The sequence below is a fragment of the Zootoca vivipara genome, chromosome Z1 (genome assembly GCF_965207765.1).
Source record: "Zootoca vivipara chromosome Z1, rZooViv2.hap1.1, whole genome shotgun sequence".
Lineage (NCBI taxonomy): Eukaryota > Metazoa > Chordata > Lepidosauria > Squamata > Lacertidae > Zootoca > Zootoca vivipara.
Genome location: NC_142583.1, coordinates 64,553,196 through 64,578,072, shown reverse-complemented (window position 1 = coordinate 64,578,072; position 24,877 = coordinate 64,553,196). Strand labels below are relative to the sequence as shown.

The following is a 24,877-nucleotide window of genomic DNA, read 5'->3' as shown; positions in this document are numbered from 1 at the left end:
AATGTGTGCTTCCTGAAATGAATGGATAAGATTTTATAGTCTGAGAGTCCTGTTTGTTGCATTGCCTTTCACCCCCCGGCGCTCAAGGCAATGTTGGCTCAACAAGCCCTTCGTGTTTGGACTCTTGTTTCGTTGGCCATTAATAAAGTAATAACACAGTTGTGGCCTTGTTTTCCCGAGACTAGAAAATGGCAGTGGTAGCGTTTGATCTTTATTTGAAAGTCTTGTTCCTTTCCTTTTCATGCTAGCCTGCCCCAAAGGATGCTTGGAATGTGACAAATCAAGTCGGTGCCGAGTTTGCGACTCCACTACATTTCTGCAGGAAAGCCGCTGCGTCTCTGACTGCAGCCATGGTTTCTATGGAAATCCCTGGAGCAGAGAGTGTGAAAGTGAGTATTTCCCCATAATGCTCCCCTTTGCACCTGGCTAGTGTGGGTCACTCTCTCACAGTTTCCCATCTGTGCATATGAGGTAACAGTGAACCTCGTGGGCTGTGAGGAGGGCTGGTGATCAGAGACAGTGCTGTGTAGTGGTTAGAGCATTGAAATAGGACCTGAGAGACCCAAGGTTCAAATCCTCACTCGGCCATCCATCTCGCTGGGTGACCTTGGGTCAGTCATAGTCTCGCAGCGCAACTTACCCCACAGGGTTGTTCTTGCGATAAAAAGAGGGACCACGTATGGCACCTTGAGTGCCTTGAAGGGAAGGTGGGATAGAAATGTAATAATAAATAAGTCACTCAGTCAATCAATCAATCAATCAATCAATCAACACCACAGACAATCTGATTTAACAGACAGATCCATTTCTCTTTATCAACCTCATTGAACCATGGGAATTGCAGTTCAATATATGTGTGCTGTATATATACAGAAGTGTGGGCAAGGGGATCTTTGATAAAAGGCACCAGAACTTTCAAACCTATAACTTCCTGGTGTATTACCTAAAATTAGTGGCTTTGGGACTATAAAAACCTCCATCTTTCTCTTTTCTGGGGTTCTCTACCGCTACGAACCTATGTATTTCACTTAAGGTTGAAGAGAGATCTAGAAAACTGCTGGATTTTTCCCCCTTTTAAAAATGGGACATAAGGCATTGTGTATTTTTTGTGTTGCAGATGGGCAGGGCTGGGCTGGGCTGAAGGGGAAGCATTGTGGCCAGTTTTGCAACTTCTGTTAGCTGCACTGTAAAAGCTGCATGGAAATCTTCAGCGAAATAAAGGCTGAGGTCTATATATTAACTGGGTTTTGTTTTGTTTGTTTGTTTTGGTTTAGCTGTCATGCAAATTCCTGTTCTCAGGGCAAATGGTTCACTCCAGGTAGGAATTGGTGAGGTGAAGCCCCTTGACCTCTCCATCCTGGAGTTGCAAGGCCCTGTTAGCGATGGAGAAGGCTTCTTGTTTCATGTGGCTGACCCCCCCACCAATGGCAGACTACTGACTGTGGCAAATGGGAAAGAGACAGAGTTGAGCCAGGGCGACCGTTTCACCGTGGAAGATGTGAAGGGGCAGAGAGTTCGTTTCATGCATGATAAGAAGAAATCCAGGTGATTTTGCTGCTTCCTTACATTTCTTGCTGTCAGTGCCAGGAAGTTATCCAAGGGTACTTCCGAATAGCATGGGAAAGTTGCTCTACATCTGTTTGTTTGGATGGGTGGGGCAGGAGCTGCAATACCTCAAGGACCCCCTCTCTCCATATGAACTTACCCGGACCCTGAGATCATCTTCTGAGGCCCTTCTTCGTGTGCCTTCTCTGTGAGAGGTCCAGAGGGTGGCAACACAAGAATGGGCCTTTTCTGCAGTGGCTCCCCGCTTATGGTATGTTCTCCCCAGGGAGATTCGCCTGGTGCCTTCATTATACACCTTGAGGCACCGGGTGAAAACGTACCTCTTTATCCAGGCCTTTGGCTGATGTGTTGTGGAAGGGTGGATTATCAGGTTGTCTTTGCTATTTTTATTATGTATTTTGGGTTTTTTTTAATATAGTAATTTTATGTTGTGAACCACCCTGAGATCTATGGGTATACGGCTGTATTCAAATTTTAATAGTAGTGGTAGTAGTAGTAATAATAATAATAATAAAGAGAGGAAGGGAAAGATTAGAATTGAAGTGATACCACCAGATATATGATTGGGGCACAAGTGCAGAAATTGAGACTGGTCTACGTACAGACTGCAGTGGTCTAAGAATTGCAGTTTTTATTTTAAAACATGCAAGTTTCTGGTCTTCAAGACTCATTTCTTTTTGAGGCGGGAGGCTTGAAAATACGACAGCAGTGCTTGGTGAAATCTCAGTATACGCATGCAGCCTTGAAGGTGCTATGGCAGAGCCATTTTGGGCTGTGGTAACAAGGGGCTCTTCCAGATGGGCTGTTTGTTCCAACAAAATTTGGCTGTTATCTCTCACTTTCAAGGGCAATCATCCCATCCTTTTTCTAGCTGCAAAAAGTCCAGTAAGAAATGTGACGGGAAATTGCTCTGTAAAGTGCAGAATAGCAACCACTCGCTGGCAATGTCACTGACAGATCAGAATGAATACTTCCAAGGTTGATACTTTCTAGTCTGCTATTATCACCGATCAAAAAAGGTTTAGCACCTTTTTAAAGCATTCTTTTTAAAAATTGTACAACTCCTCTGCTGTAGTTGATGGATCAAGCTGTGCACCTGTATTCCTACCCAAAAGCAACATCTATTTATATAACCTTCTTTGGGCGTTCATGTAGGAATGGGCAGTTTTCCCTAAAGATCAGCCATCAACAGTACTTCTCTGAACCAGAAACATTCACTGTTCAAGCACAATCAACAAGGGTAAGCTATGATCTGTATATATTTTTCAAAAATGTGAAGGGAAAATATGTATCCAGATCTATATTGGATCCCCGGTTTGTCTCCAGGCCACAAAGCTTCCCATTTAATGGTTAGCCCTCCTTTCCAGGCATTTAGGAAGTTTTGTTATCTTCCATTGTTGCATTACTCCCTGCTCCTTGTCCATTTTATGTAGATGGTTGGTCCTTTGGGGCAGTAGGCCAGGGTGAAACTGAATTAATCACAGAACAGAGGGGGACTAGTGATCATCTCCTCCCCCCCCCATCCCAGTTCCCCTGCTTTTTAAATATTCCTTTCCCCCTCCACCAAGAATGTCATGTATTCCATAACTCTACCACACCACTGTAGAGTTGTGCAGAAACTTGAGTGTTGGCTATCAGGATTTCACATCCTGAGAAACGAGGTGTTGTGTTTTTAAAAGCCAAAAACAACAACCCATGTCTCTAGTCTTCATGAAGGTCAGCAAGAACAACTCCACTAATAACCCCATCATTAGAGTGTGAAGCATAGCTCAGTGGTTGTCAATACCTGGCACCTCCTGCTAAAAAGATCAGGGAGTTGGGAAATTCTTTCTTTCTGATGTTTTGGGGAGTTGCTTGCAGCCAAGGTAGACAATACCAGGTCTACATGAAGAAATAGCTTTGCCTGGTGTAAGGAAGCTTTCTACGCCTTTCTTCAAAGTATGAAAACAGTGAAAGCATGTTAACATAATGTAAATGAGCAATGTAAAAGGATAGTAAACAAAACAAATACAAGAGCTGAACTGGGATGAATTGGCTGTGTCCTCCATTGGCTTTAACACCAAATGATTCTGGTACCTAAGGAATAGGGTTTCTTTGTTCTGCGTGGCTCCCATCCCCAATATTCTTGCGCTTTCCTGCCTTCTGGATTTAGCGCTCTTTCCCTTCTCTTCAGCTCCAATTTCATGGTTCTAAACTAAGCCTCTCCCTTCAGGAGATTTGTTAGCAATAACCTCAATGTGTGCCCTTCATACAGTAATGTGTTATTTCCACCAGTCCAAGCGAGACCTTGAGGTGCTGACCCTTGCTATCTAGCTGAAGAAGTTTGATTCATCAGCCTTTTCAATGAGTGTTTATTAGTTCCTTTTTAATTCTTTCCTTTAGTAGCCTCTTAGATTTCAGGGCTCTCGGTGCCTTGTTTAATGTTCAGGATCGGGTAGGAAAGTAACCAACACAGCTCTCAGGCTGAAACACCGGCATCTAAGTTAGGCAGACAAGTTGCTTGCTAACATACACTATTAGATGCTGCCAACACTGAGCAAAATGGACCAATATCCCTTTTTTTTAATTAACTTTTTATTCGCTTTTCTTTTTCTATCATTACATACATCCCATATCAATAACATTTATGTTACATTACCTCTTCCCCTCCTTCCTGGGCTTCCCCCAACTTCCACTTCTGGTTTGTTTACCCCTTATTATACAGTGCTGTTAACGACTGCAAAATAGCTTTATCATGTATAATGAGATAAGAACCCAATGCCTCTATTAAAACCATGGAGAGACCTGGTCTGAATAGAGACATTGGATTATTATCTCATTGTACATGATAAAGCTATTTTTAGCTATCTCACCCCTTGCTTTTTCCTATAAGACCAATTGCAGTCGTCAGTCGTCAACAGGTTTACCACACCTATCAGCCAATCACCCATTCCCACCACCCTACTGAGTAATACTCCCTCCCCACCCTCTCACTATATATAAGGGTCTGGTGACTTCTGTTTCAGTGTAACTGAAGAAGTGTGCATGCACACGAAAGCTCATACCAATGGCAAACTTAGTTGGTCTCTAAGGTGCTGCTGGAAGGAATTTTTTTATTATGTAAAACAAGTAAGTGCATCTGTGGTCACAAATTTACACAGGCCGTGGAAATGAGCTGTTGTTGGTACAGCTGTGATTTTGTGGCAATGGGTTTAAACCATAGACTAGGGGTCAGCAAGCTTTTTCAGCAGGGGGCTAGTCCACTGTCCCTCAGACCTTGGGGGGGGGGCTTGCCTATATTTTGAAGGGGAGGAAATGAACGAATTCCTATGTCCCACAAATAACCCGGAGATGCATTTTAAATAAAAGCACACATTCTACTCATGTAAAAACATGCTGATTCCCGGACCGTCCATGGGCTGGATTTAGAAGGCGATTGGGCCGTATCCGGCCCCCCGGGCCTTAGTTTGCCTACCCATGCTCTACGGCAAGCAAGGAACTGAACGCTGTCTTTATATTTCAGGCTCCCTACGTTCTAAGGAACGAAGCCCTCATTCTTGGCCAAGGGGAAGCTGGAGCCATCACCAACCTTTTGCTGGATATTCGAGACAGTGATAATCCTGAGGATGTGACGCTGGCTGTTTTAGACCCTCCGAAACACGGGCAGCTAGCCAAGCTTTCTGGGGACACATGGCTGCCGATGAATCTTTTCCACCTTGATGACCTCTTGCAGGGATTTGTGCTTTACATCCACGATGGATCTTACAGTTCGGAAGACACTGCGGTTCTGCAGGCAAGCGATGGGTATCACTTTCAGAATATACTCTTCCACATCAAAATTGCACCGAAAGTAAGTGCCATGAGTGGGGAAATCCCCATAGAGTGTTCCTATGCCATAAATGCACTGTGTAACTCTGTGTCCGTTTACTCAGAATTAAATCCTATTGGGTTAAGTGGGGCTTATTTCACACTATAGGGGAGCAGCCAGAACATGGTGTGTATCTAGATCTAGATAATCTTATATCTCCATGCACATTGAAAACTAGAACTAGCTTTCTGCATGGATGGAATTTTGCATATTAAGGTGCATTCGATCGCCTGTGGTCAAACACATTCCTGCTAAGGAGCTTAATGGTATTGACAATTTGGGGTGGCATCAGGTAGATGGCATTTAAGCATCTTTCAGGCCTTTATTTCATCAATTTTAGCTAGGGAATAAATACTGCCATATTTTAGGGGAGGTGGCTGTAGCCTGCCTTGTGATTGCTGTGTGTGTCTTTTTTCTGGTGTTCCTGGGCTGTCATTTGGACTTCAGGTAATAAGACTTACCTGAAGTGCCTGTGTGAGGGCCTGGAGGCAGTTGGAGGGTGGATGGTGGCTAACAGAGTGAGGTTGAATCCTGACAAGACAGAAGTACTGGACAGGAGGCGGGCAGGTGTGGAGGACCCCCTGGTCCTGAATGGGGTAACTGTGCCCCTGAAGGACCAGGTGCGCAGCCTGGGAGTCATTTTGGACTCACAGTTGTCCATAGAGGTGCAGGTTAATTCTGTGTCCAGGGCGGCTGTCTACCAGCTCCATCTGGTACGCAGGCTGAGACCCTACCTTCCCGCGGACTGTCTCGCCAGAGTGGTGCATGCTCTAGTTATCTCCCGCTTGGACTACTGCAATGCACTCTATGTGGGGCTACCTTTGAAGATGACCCGGAAACTGCAATTAATCCAGAATGCAACAGCTAGACTAGTGACTGGGAGTGGCTGCCGGGACCACATAACACCGGTCCTGAGAGATCTACACTGGTTCCCAGTATATTTCCGAGCACAATTCAAAGTGTTGGTACTGACCTTTAAAGCCCTAGTGGGCCTCGGTCCTGTATACCTGAAGGAGCGTCTCCACCCCCATCATTCAGCCCGGACACTGAGATCCAGCACCGAGGGCCTTCTGCCGGTTCCCTCATTGCGAGAAGTGAGGTTACAGGGAACCAGACAGAGGGCCTTCTCGGTAGTGGCACCCGTCCTGTGGAATGCCCTCCCAGAAGATGTCAAGGCAATAAGCAACTATTTTACTTTTAGAAGACAACTGAAGGTGGCCCTGTTTAGGGAAGTTTTTAATGTTTGATGCTGTACTGTTTTTAATATTTGGTTGGAAGCCGCCCAGAGTGGCTAGGGAAACCCAACCAGATGGGCGGGGTATAAATAATAAATTATTATAAATTATTATTATAAGACTTACAATCACCTTGTTGAACAGAAACCCATGCAAAGAAAAAAGAGGTGTGTGTGTGTGTGTGTGTGTGTGTGTGTGTGTGTGTGTGTGTTGGGGAACCCCCCATTGCATGCACAGCTGGCACTGGTTTGTAGTAACTTGTCAGTTGGACTTTGTGGCTCGCTAGCAAGCAATGCAAGGTGGGGCTCGGCTTTCATCGTCTGCCAAACCTTGAACTCGAGAGGCCTCGCATGTGCAAGAGGCATGGATTGTTCTCGCTCTGCATGTTTGTAAAGCCCTTAATGGCACAGAGTGATTCTTGTGCAATTTGGGCATGCTGTAACACAGCAGAACCCAATGTACTTGTCAGTGAGAAGTGTTCCATGTTCTTCCTCAAAAGTCAACTCTTGTCTCCAGCAGTAGCTAGCCAGAGAACCTTTGGGAACTCCCTGATATTCTGAAAAATAGTGGTATACTGCTTTTGAGTAGGGAAGCTCCAATTTTATCTTTCAGAACTTGCTGCTTATCCTGCCTAATGATTTCAAAAACCCACCCTAAGCTAGCTGGTGCCAGTGAATCCCATACAATTAGTAATTGTGATTTGCATTTAAATGTGTGTCCTTCTGTTTGTCCAGAATCTGCTGCTCAGCCTTGTGGGATGGTGTCAAGTTCTAGAGTCGAAGAACAGCAATTTCTCACTGTACACTCTTTTTGCACCACTGTTGCAGTTTCGAGCCCTGTTTTTATGAGGGGGGGGTGAGGGGGCTTTGTATTTTGCAGATCCAGGGCTGACCTGGGAATATTCTCTTTTAGCCTCTCCAGCCTTTGACTAATTAAGCAATCAATGGCCTTTTAAACTGTGAGAAGGGTATTGTTTTTGTTTGTTATGGTTTTGTTTTGTTTGTTGAGTTTTTATACTTCAAACTGCACTCTAATCCAGCCATAGGCAAACTCGGCCCTCCAGATGTTTTGAGACTACAATTCCCATCATCCCTGACCACTGGTCCTATTAGGTAGGGGTGATGGGTGTTCTAGTCCCAAAACATCTGGAGGGCCGAGTTTGCCTATGCCTGCTCTAATCCTTGGATAATACCTCCAGCATATCCCTCCTTCCTTAATGTCTACCCCCTCCCCCCCCAAAAAAGAAGCAACATCTTTTGTCTTACCAATGATGGCTGCTTCCTTAGTAACAATGGCCTCACCAACCTCAATCTGCTCTCAGCCAGCTCCACCTGCCTAGCATCTTGCGTACAACTAGCCCAAGGGTTGGTCTGGGCTTTCAACTTGCTGTTCCATCTCCATTCTGCCTTTCCTTCTGCTCCATCCCATAGCCATTTCCACCCACACCACCCCTCTTATCCAGCTCGGCTGTCTCCTTTTTGAGACAGAGTTGCCAAAACTGCACATTATCATTCCAGACGTTTGTGCATCACCTGGGCTATATGATTTCCAGTTCTGCTTTTAATTTCCTTGCAAAAGGAGATATTCCTAGCCACGATCTTTTGCTTGTGTGGCTTTATGGCACCAGTCTTTTGGGGGACCAGAGGTGACTCCCTCCAGAAATGGGTTAAGATTCATCTGCACTAGTCAAATAATTACAGGCAACAATGTGACACAGAAACCATTCATTGCCAGGTATCTCAAGGAAAACTGCCCTGCTTTCCCCAAGGAACCTTCATTTGCTCCCAGATTGTGTACCATGGCACTGGTCCAGCTCACAAACCTTCGTGAACCATGGTTGAAGCACACCTGCCTGGGCTGCCTTGCTTCATCCCACTAGTGTGGGAATGAAACGAGCCAAAATCCCTGGCTTAGAGCCCGGGATCTTCTCTCGTTTCACTCCAAGCAAACCATGATGGGTAAGCCAATGCAACAAACCTTGGAGCGAAGCATACCACGATTGCCAAGCTGTACATAATGCTAAACTGGGGGTTGTGGTTTATTTCTCCCCAGGGCTAGTGAGGAGGAGTAGAGCTAGTGCAATCCGCTCATGCACGGCAAGCCATGGTTTACTGGGACATGTAACCACAGCCACTGAGTGCATCTGATGCCATCGAAACTCCCATTGTTCTAAGCACATTTTGCGACGGGGAATTTCATTCGCATGAGCAGTTTCTGATCTCTGGGCACAGTACTTGCACCTAAGATTTCAGATTAACACTGCAGAGTGGAAGGAAAGGTGGCCCTTTTTCTGCCTCCCCACTTCCAGCTACTCCCTGAAGACTGGGAAAGAGACCCTCTTAAGAATATTAGGGGGGTGAGCAGGGGAAGGACTAGACCATGTGAAAAATGAACATAATATTGCAGGTGCAGTTTGTTCATTTTCAGCTTTGTATCCTTGTTATAGAAAAAGTGCATCTAGACATTCCGTTGTTGCACCCATAACCTAGGTTTAAGGTGTCATTTGGCTCCTAGCTTTCGTATCTCAGTTTCATATCCTTCGGTTTCTCTCCAGATCGTATAAATCCCTCGCCTTTCACATCTCAGTTTCCCCACGAGACAACAAACTGGTGGGTGTTTGATTCTAAGGCGTCGAGAGCATTATTTCCCCGCCTTCTGTTGATCGCTCGGGTTTTGTTAACAAACAATGATGAAGGTGGATTGCGGAATATAATTTGCTTTATTAGGCAATTTCACACTCCCTTGTCTCATTATTTTCTGAATCCCACTTTGCAAGCGTTTGGGGGAAAAGAGCAAAAGATACCGCTGGTTTGAGAGCCACGGAAAACCCCTAGAGGATTTAGTGTGAGGTAGGGCTGGCAAAGACCCAGTTTCTGTCTTAGCCTAATTATCACCTTTCCACAATAGCCTTGGGAGACAAACCAGATGCCAGGTTTATTTCTGGAGAAGCGGCGTCTAGACATACATAAAAGAAGATTTCTTTCTTCCCTCCCTCCCTCCTCTTCTTCTTGGTTGTTATCCAAGTGGTGTTATGGACGCTGGTATAACCCTAGCTGGAGGCCTCCTTTTACTCACGCTCCTTATCTGTGAACATGCACCTTATTAGAATGAAAGGCTGAACAATTTCAGTGTGGTATGCCCTGATTTGAAAGGGCATTTGTAGAATTTCAGCTTGAAGTCTAATATATCTTTTTTTATATAAAAAAAACAACCTTTTTTTAAACAGCCATATAAAAACGCATTATCGTAAAGGCACCAACAAAAAAAGAGTGCCGACAGAAACTGAGAATGTTTAATCTATGTTGGATGCTTTTCTGCTGTGAGGAATGTTTTCAGCTGCTTGGGTCTGAAAGCAATCGAGGTTTTAGGAGAGCAGCACTTCCAAAATCTTTGCAAAACTCAAGCAGGGCTCCCCCCCCCACTTTTTGTTGGTGCTTGAAACAGCTTGGGTCATGTGCAGAGTTCTTTTTCCCGGAGGTGAACGAAAATGGCCTTTCATTTGTTGCGTGTGGGGAAAATACCCCAAAGCGTGTGCAGAGCTGCAGTCTCCATTTTTTCCCATATGGTCAAATCTATTTTTTATTTTATTTTAAAAGGGGATTAATAATGCCTTCTAGTGTCTTGTCCATTTTCTGAAAAGGGAACACATAAAGTCTTGACCTCCATCATCCCTTTTTAACCAGGGGCCTGGTCTGAGCCTTGTAAAATCAAAAGGATATCCTTTAAGTGAGCATAATCTTTATACACCCTTCTCTCTTGGCTCTGTAAAGGGTTTTTATGATGTAGCTGAGGTCTCTTGTTTGCATGAATAAAATTTAATAGATTTTTTGGATTATGCAGAATTGGATAAGATGACAGGGAGAATTCGAAACCAGTGGGACCAGAAATTCCTGAAAGATTGGAGTAAATATACAAGTTATCTGAAAGACAATTGTAACCAGTTGACTACACTTGTAGGCCTACAAGAAGTTTTGTAAGGAGAACTATATGAAATATTGCAGAAAAGATTTATGAGAATGGATTTTAAGTTACGGATTATTAAAAGTAATAGTCAGGATAACAAATGTAAGATTAAGAGATGAGGTTTGAAAATCATTAGACGTGGTTGAATCACTGAATCAACTGGGACTGCAGCCAAATGAAGACAAACAGCTGGGAGTCTGTCATCTGTCACACTCATCTGGTGAGAGCTGGACCATAAAGAAGGCTTTTGAATTATGGTGTTGGAGGAGGAGACTCTTGAGAGTCCATGGACTGCAAGAAGATCAAACCTATCCATTCTGAAGGAAATCAGCCCTGAGTGCTCACTGGAAGGGCAGATCCTTAAGCTGAGGCTCCAATACTTTGGCCACCTCATGAGAAGAGAAGACTCCCTGGAAAAGACCCTGATGCTGGGAAAGATGGAGGGCACAAGGAGAAGGGGACGACAGAGGACGAGATGGTTGGACAAGTGTTCTCGAAGCTACCAACATGAATTTGGAGGCAGTGGAAGACAGGAGTGCCTGGCGTGCTCTGGTCCATGGGGTCATGAAGAGTCGGACACGACTAAACAACAACAACAACAATTTTATAGTTACAGGTAGGTAGCCGTGTTGGTCTGGATCGAAGTAAAATAAAAAAATTCCTTCAGTAGCACCTTAAAGACCAACTAAGTTTTTATTTTGGTATGAGCTTTCGTGTGCATGCACACTTCTTCAGATACCTATCTGAAGAAGTGTGCATGCACACGAAAGCTCATACCAAAATAAAAACTTAGTTGGTCTTTAAGGTGCTACTGAAACAATTTTATAGTTGGTAATTTCAGTAGGCAGCGAAGAAGCCACCTGTGTGCTGTTTTTGCTGTTGTTGTTGAGGATTTTTTTTTTTGCAGGTGTCTTTTTTTCTTTTTTTTCTTCCTTTTTTATTTGCTGCCAGTCTCCTCCTTTGAATTTCTCTCTCCACTGCCTACTTCTCCCAGCTGTTTGTCTTCATTTGGTTGCAGTCCCAGTTGATTCAGTGATTTTTTTTATTAAAAAAAACACCTCCAGTTGTGTGGAAGCGTCTTTCGTTACTCCTTCATAAATTATTGGGAGTTTGAATGGGCAGCAACCTTATGCCTGTTTCATGGACTACCGTGGTGCAAAGTTCACAGCTGCGTTGCCGCGTTCTTGTGCAGAGATCCTGGTAGATGTTTATTGTTGAATTTTCTGTTACATTTCTTCTCAGTGTTCTGAACTTTTGAATTAAGTCATTTTTAATTATGGAGGAGCCCAAGCGAACAACAGTGTCTCACCATTTTTTAAAATTTTTGGATGGAGTGCTCTGTGCATCCTCTCAAAATGGCTGGCTTGTATAATGGCGCCAGGAAGTGTTTTCTTTATCCAGGACACAAAAGCTTCACGTAGGTTGGTGTCTCCAAAGTTCCCCAGAGACTCTCAGAGGCGTAAATTCTGGTGACAGTCCTGATTCTGCACATCCTTGAACTGCAGTTTGATGTCAGAGTGTTTTTTAAAATACATTTTTCATCATGCAGTCAAACCTCGGTTGTCCAACATAATCCATTCCAGAAGCCCGTTCGGTTTCCGAAATGTTCGACAACTGAGGTGCGGCTTTCAATTGGTTGCATGTGCTTCTTGCACTCAAGCGGAAGCCATGTCAGACATTCGACTTCCGAAAAACGTTTGGAAACTGGAGCATTTACTTCCAGGTTTTCGGCGTTCGGGAACCGAAATGTTCCAAAATGGAGGCATTCGAGATCTGAGGTTTGACTGTAGTTCTGTTCTTCTTGCTGAGTTCCATTGCTTCATTATCTGTTGTGGAAATGTCTGAGACATTTGGGTGAGTTTTACAATATCTTCTCTCAGCGGTTTCAGTGCTTTACCCCAGTCTTCAGACTGATCTTTTTAAATTAGGGCAACCACTGAGCTTAGGGCTTGCTGATCAGAAGGTTGGCGGTTCGAATCCCTGCGACGGGGTGAGCTCCCATTGCTTGGTCCCAGCTCCTGCCAACCTAGCAGTTCGAAAGCACATCAAAGTGCAAGTAGATAAATAGGTACCGCTCCGGCGGGAAGGTAAACGGCGTTTCCATGTGCTGCTCTGGTTCACCAGAAGCGGCTTTGTCATGCTGGCCACATGGCCTGGAAGCTATACGCCGGCTCCCTCAGCCAATAACGCAAGATGAGCGCCGCAACCCCAGAGTCGGTCACGACTGGACCTAATGGTCAGGGGTCCCTTTACCTTTACCTTTGAAGCTGCCATGCCAAATGGGAACATCTGGTCTACCTGAGTTGTTGTTGCTTTTTCACTGCATTGAGCCCTGGTGGCAGTTTCGGAAATGGCAGTGGCCTGGGCTTGTGATTCTCTGAGGATCCGAGACAGAGATGAAAACCAGTTGTCCTGGGTGCTGTTTCGTGATCCTCTGATTCTGCAGCTCACAGCCCGCTTAGGGCTTGTAAAAGTTTGGGCAAGGCTTTCTTCTGGAGCAAGCTAGGCTATGTTTGCTTCTGGGGAAGGAAGAAGCAGTGGATCAAAATGCCATCTTGCCTCGGAGGATGGGGGTGGAGAGGGCTGATCTGGGGAAGGAGGGCAAGAAGCGAGTGGAGCGATTTCACCCACATCACTTGCTCAAAACTTCAAAAGTGCTCTCAGCTCTGAAAAGGTTGATGACATCAGCTGTAAAGGCAGCATCAAGCTGGACATGCAGGAATTAATGTGGAACCTGTTTGTAGAGTGTTAGAGATTTTGCTGCTGAGTTCAGATTGTTGTTGTTTAGTCGTTTAGTCGTGTCCGACTCTTTGTGACCCCATGGACCATAGCACGCCAGGCACTCCTGTCTTCCACTGCCTCCCGCAGTTTGGTCAAACTCATATTCGTAGCTTCGAGAACACTGTCCAACCATCTTGTCCTCTGTCGTCCCCTTCTCCTAGTGCCCTCCATCTTTCCCAACATCAGGGTCTTTTCCAGGGAGTCTTCTCTTCTCATGATGTGGCCAAAGTATTGGAGCCTCAGCTTCAGGATCTGTCCTTCCAGTGAGCACTCAGGGCTGATTTCCTTCAGAATGGATAGGTTTGATCTTCTTGCAGTCCATGGGACTCTCAAGAGTCTCCTCCAGCACCATAATTCAAAAGCATCAATTCTTCGGCGATCAGCCTTCTTTATGGTCCAGCTCTCACTTCCATACATCACTACAGGGAAAACCATAGCTTTAACTATATGGACCTTTGTAGGCAAGGTGATGTCTCTGCTTTTTAAGATGCTGTCTAGGTTTGTCATTGCTTTTCTCCCGAGAAGCAGGCGTCTTTTAATTTCGTGACTGCTGTCACCATCTGCAGTGATCAAGGAGCCCAAGAAAGTAAAATCTCTCACTGCCTCCATTTCTTCCCCTTCTATTTGCCAGGAGGTGATGGGACCAGTGGCCATGATCTTGGTTTTTTTGATGTTGAGCTTCAGACCATATTTTGCGCTCTCCTCTTTCACCCTCATTAAAAGGTTCTTTAATTCCTCCTCACTTTCTGCCATCAAGGTTGTGTCATCTGCTTATCTGAGGTTGTTGATATTTCTTCCGGCAATCTTAATTCCGGCTTGGGATTCATCTAGTCCAGCCTTTCGCATGATGAATTCTGCATATAAGTTAAATAAGCAGGGAGACAATATACAACCTTGTCGTACTCCTTTCCCAATTTTGAACCAATCAGTTCTTCCATATCCAGTTCTAAGTTCATATCCAGTATCTGAGTTCAGATACTTCCATTGTAAATTGCTGACACCAAATCCTGCCTGATTTTTAACAAAGCTGGCTTAGAACTGGTGAATCATAAGTAATAAGTTTGGAGGGTTGGCAATCTTGGCAGCAGCAGATCTATTCTATGCTTATGATAATAGTTTGTTCTCTTGGTAATTGTGCCATTTAAAATGTGCATTTTACATTTGACTTCCTTTTCTTTTGAAGCGTTTAGGATAATTGTTGTTGTTAAGTTTGCTGCGTTAAATGTGCATTCTGTAGTTGACCCCCTTTGTAATGTTTTATTTTGAAATCTTAAAGATAATATTTTAGTTTCCAGTTAATTTATATTTTATATTGGACTTTCTTCAGCAATTTTTTTATTCTGGATTGTTTTAATTGATGTTTTAATGTGTTGTAAACTGCTTTGGGATTCCATTCTTAAATGAGTATGAAATGAGTAGTAGTAGTAGTAGTAGTAGTAGTAGTAGTAGTAATAAAATAGAAAAATTACTTCCAGTAGCACCTTAGAGACCAACTAAGTTTGTTATTGGCATGAGCTTCCATGTGCATCTGAAAAAGTGTGCTTGCACACGAAAGCTCACACCAATGACAAACTTAAAGGCGCCCCTGACCATCAGGTCCAGTCGTGTCCGACTCTGGGGTTGCGGCGCTCATCTCGCGCTATAGGCCGAGGGAACCGGCGTTTGTCCGCAGACAGCTTCCGGGTCATGTGGCCAGCATGACAAAGCTGCTTCTGGCGAACCAGAGCAGCGCACGGAAATGCCGTTTACCTTCCCCCTGGAGCGGTCCCTATTTATCTACTTGCACTTTGATGTGCTTTCAAACTGCTAGGTGGGCAGGAGCTGGGACCGAGCAACGGGAGCTCACCCCTTTGCAGGGATTCGAATCGCCGACCTTCTCATCAGCAAGCCCTAGGCTCAGTGGTTTAACCCACAGCGCCACCTGGGTCCCTTAGTTGGTAATGACAAACTTAGTTGGTCTCTAAGGTGCTACTGGAAGTAATTTTTCTATTTTATTTTTATTTTGTTTCGACGGCAGACCAACATGGCTACCTACCTGCAAATAATAATAATAATAATAATAATAATAATAATAATAATAATAATAATAATAGCCTCCTTAACTTTTATTTATTTGTTGGATTAAAGCAGGGGTTTCCAAACTTACCACGCTTCGGGCCAGTGCCCGAAGTGCCGATCGCTTGGTGGGCCGGAGGGCGTGGGATCGCGCCCCCATACGCATGCACACATGCTATTTTTGATGCACTTCCGGGTCGCAGGAGCACTGGAAATAGCTTGTGCGCATGCACACGGGCCTCCGACCCAGAAGTACACTGGAAATGACACTTGCGCATGCATGCTAGCTATTTCCGGTCCTCCTTTGACCCAGAAGTGGGCAGCCGTGCCGTGCCGTGCCGTGCCGTGCCGTGCCGTGCCGGGAAGAGCGGGCAGCGGCAGCAGGTGGCGGGGCCGGATAAATTAGGCCTTCGGGCCATATCCGGCCCCTGGGCCACAGTCTGGGGACCCCTGGATTAAAGCATCAAAGGCTGCCAAGAAGGAATGTTGTTTCAAAAATGACTGGAAAAAGATTAGATAAGGACGGAAGGGGGGGTGATTTCTTCCTTTTGTCCATTTAGGAGGAATAAAAGCAAACTCTCCACTGATGAAATCCTAGTCCCTTTTAGATTTGTGGAGGGGAGCAAGGGAAGTTGTACTGAGGAGAGAGTCCTTTACGCCTACAGTTGTATGTGGGGTCCCTCAGGCCCAACGTGGCCCTCCAAACCTCTCTCCCTGGCCCTCAGGACTGCTTCCACATATAAGATGGAGTCAATCTAGAAACTCCTTGGACTTTTAAAAAATACATATATACTTACGAGCATTCCTTGATGCTTAAGCAAAGCAGCTTTTTGATCCTACATGCTTACAGGACTTCAAAGCACATCCAGACTCTGGTTTCTCCCTTGATGTAATAATTCTGAAAATCTTCTTCACGTTTTCAAGAGGTCCACTCTCTGTGAAATGCCTGCTACTAAAGTGGATTCTGCAGCAAAAGAATTTTCTTTAATGTTCTGTTCTGCTTAACAGTATTATTATTATTATTATTATTATTATTACATATTTATTTTATTACCATAACATTATTGTTATTGTTACTTTATTATTATTATTATTTAAAATTTATATACATCCCTATACCCGTGGGTCTCAGGGCGTTTTACAACACAAAGTCACAGCATAAAAGCACAAAATACATCATAAAAATAATTAAGACAATTCGCAATACTAATGTATACAGACTAATAAAAAATATACCCCCAACAAAAGCCCCTAACCAACCCTCCACCCCACAAAGGCAAATACAAAAATCAAAACTAACATATTAGATTTTAAAACATTTTAAAACAACAGCTTTAGAAAAATCTAACAGCAGCAGCCTTTAGCTACCTATTTTAATGAGCACACTGGGGCCACCTTCCCACTCCCAGGGACCCCTGAGATGTTCCTACTAAGATTGTTCCTCAGTATTTAAGGTGGTTGTGCTCTTTCCCCAAATCCCTGGTCTCCCCAAATCAAGACTCCTGACACCTACCTGCAGGGGTGGGGGACCTAAGGCTCAGGAGCTGAACATGGCCCTCCATCTCTGTCTGGCCCTCAGGACTCTTAGCCACACCCCCTCTCTCCAAGCCACACCCCCAGCGGTTCTGCTTCGCACCCCGGACGTTTTTACCTGGATGGAATATGTCATTGAACTCTGATAATAACCCTTGCTTGTCTGCGAGGAGGATACCAAGGCGGGTGAGAGTGTATGTAGAACCCAGCCTATTTTACAAAGGAAAAATTTACACCCACCCACTTTTCTGGCCCCCGGAAGGTTGCTGAGAAGGGAATGTGGCCCTTGGATTGAAAAAGGGTTCCTCATCCCTGAGAAAAAAAGTAAGTGGTTGGCTGGTTCAGGTTTTCGGTTTGACTTCTAATAATACCGCCTGCTGTAAGATGGCCAGCCTTATTCGTGTCTTCGAAATATGTTTCCTGTTGGTCAGCATTTTATGACTGTGGTCTCTTTCTGTCCTCTTCCCAGAGCAATGGGCTGCCGCGATTAGTTGCTAGCTCGATGGTGTGGGTCCCGGAGGGAGGGATGCTGCAAATCACCAACAGAATTCTGCAAGCTGAGGTGCCAGGGGTCAGCGATTCCGCGATCGTCTACACAATTAGAGATCAGCCACGATACGGTAAGCGGCGGGTGTATGAAACCGCCCTGAAGAATCTAGCGAACCTCACGAAAAATCAGCTTCCCTTTTCCTGAAATTGCCAGGGCTACCTTGCTTGAGCAGAACATTTTGCCTCGAACTTCATTTTAGATAAAATTAGGTGGCAACACAGAGGTCTGCAGGAGGTGCCTGAGAATTTTCACTAACCTTTTCCACTGAAGCTTCCTTTGATATTCCTGCAGATTTCTTCACCTCTGCCTTAGGTTTCTCAGTTAAAAAGCCAAAATCCAGGAAACAGCTCCACGTCTACTAATGGAGCCGGTTTATCCTGACAGCTTTCTTGCTGTGTGTGTGTGTGTAACAAACCAGATGCTGTTTAAAGCAACTGCTGGCAGAGAGAGAGAGAGCTCACGTATAAAACCGCCGCAGTCGAAGTGACTTTAGCAGAGGCCTTGTGCTGTTGATGGGGTCTCTCTGCTAATTAGTATGAACGAGAAGCATTATTGTAAAAGACAGCAATCTTATCCTCAGGGGTTCTTATTTTCCCAGAGCCTGTTCTCTTTCTGAAGTTATAATTCCTCTCCTTGTATCGTCCCAATTATCTCCTCGACAACTAATTGATGACACAAACAAGGGAAGTTATTGCTTCAGGACAGGAGTAAGTAGATGAAAACCCCTGAACTTGGAAGTCATCAGAAATACTTAGGTTTTTCTTTTTTTCCTGTGATACATTCTTTTTAGGACTTGAATAAATAAACTTTAGGGAAGCACAGAAAGCAGGGTGTGTTTTTTTAAATAATGTGTGGCCTATAGACAACCCCCAGATTCCCTCTTTTCCCAGCATGTTGGGAGGTCTCTAGAGATGGCCCATTTAAATGAGATGTGAAGCAGAAGATGGTTTGCTGAAGTTTACATTGGTATCCCCACCTCTTCTCAACAGAGCCCAGGATGGTGTGCTTTGTTGCGGGCTACTTTAACCTAACCACAACCCTGTGAGTTAGGCTCAGCTGAGAAAGAGAAATCAGTTGGCCCAACCTCAAAGCTTCATGATGCTGTAGAAATTTGAACGCTGGGCTGTGTAACCAGTTTCAGACCCAATGGATCTACCCTGAGAAAAACTTAACTCCACCCACTTGCATTGTTTTTATGTCAAATATGGCAGCAAGGTACCATCTTAGGAGAAACATTCCCCCTTATGAGTGACAGACAGACAGACAGACAGACAGACAGACAGACAGACAGTGAGGGCATGCTTTTTCTAAAATAATACTGCAGGCAAACCACAGGACCAAAAACGTTGCCCATCTCTGGTCTAAACCATGGAAGTGGCTCTCCAGAGTTTCAGATATAGGTAGAAACAAGATTCCAGAGAATCTCCTGGACTTCCCTCCTCCCTTTTGTGGGTCCTATTGTTAATAATTTCCTCCTATAATCCAAATCTTTTACCTCCTCATTGTGTCCAAAATTCACCATTTAATTACAAGTGTAATTCCAATCCTACTAACGATTTTAACTATTTACAATGGTTTTTAAGATGAATTATAAATTCCCCCCATTCCTTATTAAAATTTTGGTCTTTCTGATTTCTGATTCTTCTGGTCATTTTAGCCGTTTTGTCATAATAATTCATCAACTTGATCTGCCATTCCTCTCTGGTAGGTTTTTCCATGATCTATTTGGAGAAGCTAGAGATTGAACCTTGAGACTGTCCACATGGAAAACATGTGCTCTTTTGCTGAGCTACAGCCCTTTCAGAGGAGTCTTCTATTTCCTGTAACTATTTCCTAGTCGTTTTGTGTTATTTATCTAACAAGGGAGGTGTTTGCCCACTTCACGACGACCATTAAGGCAGCCAACAACACTTCTGGCTCCAGTAAGCTTCTCTTCGCCAACTCCCCCAAGTCTTACAATAGAGAAAGAGAGAGATCATTATTATTACTAACGGTCAATGCCCTAACCCCCCCATCCCGGTAATGATTCCAGCTAAATTTAGCTACCGCAGTGTGATTTCACAAAGGCTGGGAAACGTACAGAGGAAGTATCAATTACATGCCAGATTGGCTTGGGTGTGTGGGTTTATTTAATTGAGATGTATGCATTTTAAATAATGCAGCAGTTAGATATTAAATAGACATCGCGGAAGTCCCGATGGGACTCGATCTGCCAGGAGCACAAACATGGGCCGCAAGGCAGTGGCCTCCAAACTGTCAGCGTAATGGAATCTGTAACTCCGGTGTCAAAATAGATTACAGGCCTCAGTGCCCGCGTCCCATCAGCAACCCAGAGGACAGCTGCAGGCAGCGGCACTAATATTGAATCCCAATATTATTGTCAGCGTGATGGGATTTCTCTTGAGAGCTGTCCCAACGTCTGTAATAATGCCGAAGGAGTGCAGGTTTGACAAAGCTTTCGGTGTTGCTGAGCCCTCTCCGGCCTCATAAATACAAAATCGAACAACCTCAACAGGAGTGTCTGAGAGGTCGGTTCCGCTTTCTGAGGTCTGAGCCAGGTCTGAGGAGAAAGCAAGGGCTTAGCATGCTAGTATACCCTGTATACATGAAGGAACATCTCAACCACCATCGTCCAGCCCGCTCACTGAGGTCCAGCTCCAAGGGCCTTCTGGCGGTTCCCTCACTGCTTGGCAGAGGCTTGGCAGAGGCTGAGAGGTTGTGTGCAGTTAGGCCACCCATTCCTATTCCTCAACTGGGCCTCCTCCCAAGTAGGCCAACTCCTCAATTCGATGATTCTATGTGCTTCTGCAAATCTGCAGGGTCTGCAGATACTTTCCTCTAGTGTTCAGGTGATGCCATTTTATGTACATAACATTAACCCAATGCACTCATCCCCTGAACTTTGGAAATCGAGGGAGTGATGCTAGTATAGCCTCTTCACTCAGAGGTCAGGTGAGATCTGCCTCCCCCAACACCCGGTCAACCCTCGGCCTTAGCCTTTCCCCTTTACTGCCTGATTTCGTGGAACTTAAATCCAACTCTCAGCCAGATAGCCAGGCTGCTCCACAACCTTGTGGGGAAGAATCGCAGAGTGAATCCACATTCCTTTATATGCCTTTGGCTGGTCATGTTTTCCTGCATCATGAGCAGGAGATGTTTTGCATCTCCACCCCCAGTGACAAGAATGTAAGAGGAGCTCTGTTGGATCAAATGAAAAGGTTGACCTTTTTTCCTGTCTTGTTTCCGACACTGGCCAGTTGGGTCAGCTGCTTCTGGGAAGCCCTCTGTGGCATTTCACCTCTAGGGGTCTAGAAAGAGTTAAGTTGCCAGGGAGGTAAACGGCCAATGGGAGCTCTCCAGGCAGAAGCAGGGGTATATAAGGAGAAGCAGGCAGACAGGAGGGGGAGAAAAAGGAGTTAAAGAGTTGAGTTGAGGTGGATTTGATGAGAGAGGTAGAAAGGATTTTGAAATAGAGGGTTAGAGAAGCTAGCGAGGTGAGCGGCGGGGCAGAATCTATAAGAGTTAAGAAGAGAATTTCAGTCAGGAAGGACAAGGGGGGGGGAACGAAGACTAAAGGTTAAGCTTAAAGTAAACATAATTGAGAAACCAATAAGAATTGATATGCTTGTAAGATCTTCACATCAAATAAACTTAATTGTTTTGTTCATCTGACTGAGTTCAAATCAATTGTGTACCAATACACAGATTTACTGGTTGGTGGCAGCAAGGGGAAGAAATAGGCGAGGGAGGTATTGGGTCAATAGACCGTCAAACGTCCGGGGACCCTTTACCGGTGTATCTCGCCACACCCGCCAACAGGGCCTGAAGATGGTCGCCCTTTTGGTGTCCAATTGTCCCCCACCTCCCATATTCAAATGTGTGGGGCTTGCAGATATTGCTTGTTCAGCTGCTACTGCTCTTCTGCATTGTCTGAAGCTGCCCTTGGATTTGCTTAACTATCGTCTCGCTTCCCTGGGACTGTCTTCGAAAAGTCCTCTTTCATTGGAAGAGAGAGCATAAGCAACATCTGGTGTTTTTGTAGAGATCGCTATATTTGTTAGATGTACATGTTACAAAGGATTAATGTACGATGCTTCAGCCGGCGTTACTTGCAAGGCAGGCCTTGAAATCCAGCAAGGCGTGAACATGTCCTGCGGGCACTTTTCTCCTTTTCTCAGTGGTTTGAAATATTTCTAAACCCCCCGCCCCCCAAATTCAATGGATTCCAGGGCAGTGAACATATAAAACAGAAAAACCCATTGCAATCATAGCCTTTTGTAGACCAAGAGGCAATAGGAAAGGGTGTAAAAACTTAAAAGTAGACAGAGAGGCAACAAAAACCCTTTAAAATGCCAGAGTGGTTAACTAAACTGACTTATTAGAAAACAAAGAAATCTATAGAAAGGTGAGCGTTATACACCTGCCTTTAGAATGGGGAGAATTGTAGATCTAGTCCAACCCCCTGCAATGCAGGAATCTTTTGCCCAAAGTGGGACTTGAACCCACAACCCTGAGATTAAGAATCTCATGCTCTACCGACTGAGCTATGATAACATTGTGCTTTTTAATTCCCTTTCACCCATTAAAATAAGCGGAACTAACTTTTCAACGGGAGAAGAACAAGTGGTATAAGATTTTGTATCAGTATAGTTCTGCATTCTTTTTATTTTCTTTGTCGACAATGGCAACAACGCAAATGCTATGGCAAATGCAAATGCACTTGGCTGATGCTCAAAAGACTGTAACACTGGTACCAACATATGCATCCAAGCTGCAAGTTCCTTGTTGGCGTCCTGGTCATTCCTGACAATCGCCGCTTGAAAGGCCACCTCCCTCTTCATTTCATCTCTCCCTCCTCAGGCGAAGTGGTGTTTCTGGTCCCGATGCCGGCAGATGACCCCGGGCCAGTATGGCAGCCTCTCCCTGATGGAAGAGGAGCCACACCAACCACCTCGTTCACACAGCGAGACATCAACGAAGGCGTGATCTGGTACAGGCACTCCGGATCTGAGACAGAGAGCGACTCCTTTCGCTTCCAGGCATGTTATGCGTCACCAAACTCCTTGCTTATTTAATCCCTCGCAGAACTGCTTTCCTGCCCGCTTGCCAACCACGGCATCGGTCCCACTTGTCAGATTCCTCAAAGTTGTTGGCAAAGGTCCCTGCTAGGGCTGGGCGATATCTGGTTTTCAGCATTGTGGTGCATCACCAATGGAACATTGCCATATTCCCGATATATCACAATGTTTGAAATAAGGGTGGAGCTATGAAGAGGCGCTGGCTGGCTTCACGGTTTCCCCCACATTGTGCTTTTTACAAAGCACACACACACACACACACACACACACACACACACACATCATGATATTCGCGATTTATTGCCAGGTCATAAATTATGAAACCAATATCACAATATGGATTTCAAACTGGTTTTGGATGTTATATCGATATATCGCCCAGCCCTAGTCCCTGCAGGCATAGAACCGTGTTACTATCAGGCTTCTTTCCCAGGATATGATTTATTTATTTTTTAATGCCAAGTTGTGTTTCTCAACAAGGCCCCTCTCATTAGGTTTAACGCTCTCCTGAAAGACTTAGCTAACTCGAATGCTTGTGCACCATGTTTTGTACGTTTGCCTCACCGCATAGAAGCTATTACGGTAGCACTCGGGAGGCAATTAAAGTAATTTCTGAGGTAATTAACATAAGTGATAATGAGGAAGTGTTGAAGTGCCGGATGTTGAACAAGCTAATCTTTAATTTAATGGCTGTGTTGCTGTTAACTTGCATGCATTTTGCATGACTGAGGGGTGCTGTTTTCCTTGCTGTAGCACCTTGCTGCCGGGGCCATAATTGTACGGTAAATTGTGCCAGGGGAGAGAAGCCACATCTAGCTCTATCCTACCGCAAAACAATAATCCATCTGCTGGCTTCCTGATGAATGGGGTTGGCGCTGCAGAGGAAATGCAGATGAATTATTTTTTTGTTAGCGTTCAGGGAACTGTGCTTCCAGTCACCTCTAATAAAAATGGATCCCACAAGTCAATTTATGTATTTATTATTTACTTGTTGGATATTTTTTTTATGTTGCTGTTTCCCATGGTCCCGTTGATAAAACATTTGGCTGTTCCCATTCGCGAGAGGGAAATTATCCATGTCCCCACAGATATTCCATGCTGCAACATTCTGAGCACATTGTCTTGCTCAAGAGAATACAGTTGGAAATTCTGAGCTGCAATATTGTTGTTGTTGTTGTTGTTGTTGTTGTTGTTGTTGTCGCATCCTGAGAATGGCACTCTGGCCAAGCCTTTGGGACCTCATGATTGCCTTACATGAATGGAGAGTGTGTTCTGGAGCATCCCAATGCTCCCTTTTTGATGTGCTTCACAGAAGAAAATCAGTAAGCTGACTCGCAGGGAAGTTCATAATTGATGTCATCAAGGGACCCCCAATAATCTTCTAAGGCAGGCTTCCTCAAACTCGGCCCTCCAGATGTTTTTGGCCTACAACTCCCATGATCCCTAGCTAGCAGGACCAGTGGTCAGGGATGATGGGAATTGTAGTCTCAAAACATCTGGAGGGCCGAGTTTGAGGAAGCCTGTTCTAAGGAGTGCAACAACACAACACAACACAACAACACAACAATGGTGTGTTTGTTAAGAAAAGACTATGAATTGGTTTATTTGTACTGTATGTTCTTCCTGTACAGAATGGGACAGAGCAGGAGTGGGGTGAATGAGAATTGTATATATTTATATGGACTGATAAAAAATGGTCTGAATTTGGAATGTATTAGAAGCTGGCTGTAACTTCTGGAGACATTGATTCCAAGGAAAGGGGGTAGATTTAGTTTGCTAAGCGGGAATAAAAAGGGGGTAAAAGAATTGGATAATTAAGTTGGAATATTTCTGGGTAAAAGGGTAGAGAATATTGGGTAAAAAAGGCAATGTGAAATGTGAAGGGTTAATGGTTAAAAAGAAGTTATATTTGGGAAGAAAGAAAGGGTGGCTAGAATTGGAAACTGCAACAATTAATGAATTATTGAGAACTCAAGAAAGGGGTACGAGGAAGTCCGAAATGTTTAGAATTGAAGTTGATTTTTTTTTTCATTTTTCTCTTTTTCTTTCTTTTTCTATTTTTTATTTTTATCTTCGTTGTTTTTTATATATAAGTGAGGAATATTGAAGAAATAAGATTGTTGCAATATTTTCTTTTTTGTATTTTTTTGTGTGTAAAATTCAATAAAAATTATTTTAAACAAAAACAGAATGAGTGTTTAGCCTGTAGGAAACAAGGCAGAGGGTTGTTGTTGTTTTTAAGGCAACTTTTGGAGATGCACAGATTATG

General features: G+C 44.3%; 1 protein-coding gene across 1 annotated transcript in view; it reads left to right on the top strand.

The window, feature by feature from the left end:
• FRAS1 (Fraser extracellular matrix complex subunit 1) overlaps positions 1 to 24,877 on the top strand; it is a 328,899-nt gene that overhangs the window by 218,558 nt on the left and 85,464 nt on the right. The window contains exons 25-30 of the mRNA XM_060278390.2: positions 249 to 389; positions 1,275 to 1,545; positions 2,722 to 2,806; positions 5,069 to 5,395; positions 17,450 to 17,600; positions 22,391 to 22,569. Coding sequence (XP_060134373.2) covers positions 249 to 389; positions 1,275 to 1,545; positions 2,722 to 2,806; positions 5,069 to 5,395; positions 17,450 to 17,600; positions 22,391 to 22,569 — 1,154 coding nt within the window. The remainder of the gene's footprint in view (positions 1 to 248; positions 390 to 1,274; positions 1,546 to 2,721; positions 2,807 to 5,068; positions 5,396 to 17,449; positions 17,601 to 22,390; positions 22,570 to 24,877) is intronic.